This window comes from Perkinsus marinus (genome assembly GCF_000006405.1).
Source record: "Perkinsus marinus ATCC 50983 genomic scaffold scf_1104296936932, whole genome shotgun sequence".
Classification (NCBI taxonomy): domain Eukaryota; phylum Perkinsozoa; order Perkinsida; family Perkinsidae; genus Perkinsus; species Perkinsus marinus.
Genome location: NW_003213993.1, coordinates 1 through 1269, shown reverse-complemented (window position 1 = coordinate 1269; position 1269 = coordinate 1). Strand labels below are relative to the sequence as shown.

Here is a 1269-nt window from a genome sequence, read left to right as displayed (position 1 = left end):
AGCGAAGGAAGCCATCCTGCCTCTAAGAAATCGAGCAACTCTTCTCGATCTCTTTATGGACTTTGTATCGGAATGGCGTTACTAATGGTCGTTTCTATGTCCCAGCTGAGCGTGCGGTACCTTCCTATCGATCTAGGTGCCCAGGTTGTAAGTCTAAGCCGTGCAAATCGAAGATCTCCATGAAGGACTATGATGTTGCTTCTAACATTGCGACTAAGTCGTCGTCGACCTCTAAGTTCTTGGGTGAGGACGATGATAGAAGCGGTTCTACCTTCGTCCGTGAAATTTTGTCTGCTCTAGAAGGCCATGATGCTGTTACTAAATATCTATGGGCCAAGCAGAATATGGAGAAGTCTATCTGGGCCAAACTTATCAAGGGTACTGAACCGCCTACTAGATGTTATGTCGACTATGAGAAACACCTCGATCGGCTATGCTCTACTATTCGCAAGCTCTATGACAATGATGATGCTATTGCGAAAGCTGAAGTCAAGTTCGTTACTTGTCGTCAAGGTAACTCTGAGTCTCTCGCTAGGTATGTCAAGAGGCTCGAGTCTATTGTCACCGAACTTCACTTCATGGGTATTCGTACGTACGAGTACATCCTCAAACGTCGTCTCTACGATGGTCTCAACTCCGACTACCTACGAGAAAAGGTCGACAAGGAACTGAGTGACCCTAAGGTTTCCTATGAGAAGTTTGTCTCTTATCTATCTAACTTTGAGCGCCGACGTCTAGGCCGTGAACAACGACAGAAACTCTATGATGAGATCGTTAATTCTCGCTTGAGGTCTAATGATAAGACCGCCAAGCCAGCTACCTCTAAGGTTCACACCTTAGGTGATACGACTACCGACTATGAGGAGCCACAGTTATGTTCTACTGGTGCTGACCCTATGTCTATCAAGTGCTATCGGTGCCTTCAATCTGGTCACCCAGCACGTCTATGTCGTGGTAAGCTTAGCGACCTCGAGTCCCGTTGTTCTAAGTGTGGTAATCCTAATCACACTAAGGATTCGTGTGAAATCCCCCCTAAGTCCTTGAACTGTCAAAGATGTCTACAGCATGGACATCTAGCCTATGTATGCCCTGCGTCCAAGCCCATTGACTCTGACTCTCACAAGAAAGGTAAAGGCAAGACTATGAAGTCTACTAAACACAAGTTCAAGATGGGTGGTAAGCGGCAGAGTGGACCCTCTTCAGCCAAGCCTGGTCCCACAACGCCTTCTACGAATGCTCAAGTTATGGATGAATCTTCTAAGGCTAATA

The 1269-nt window shown here is 46.5% G+C and overlaps 1 protein-coding gene across 1 annotated transcript; it reads left to right on the top strand.

The window, feature by feature from the left end:
- Positions 1-179: 179 nt before the first annotated feature.
- Positions 180-1176, top strand: Pmar_PMAR013790 (conserved hypothetical protein; the record flags this gene model as incomplete). Its single annotated transcript, XM_002783628.1, has 1 exon — positions 180-1176. A coding segment is annotated over one exon (997 nt), but the record flags the coding sequence as incomplete, so codon positions are not given.
- Between the last annotated feature and the right edge of the window lie 93 nt (positions 1177-1269).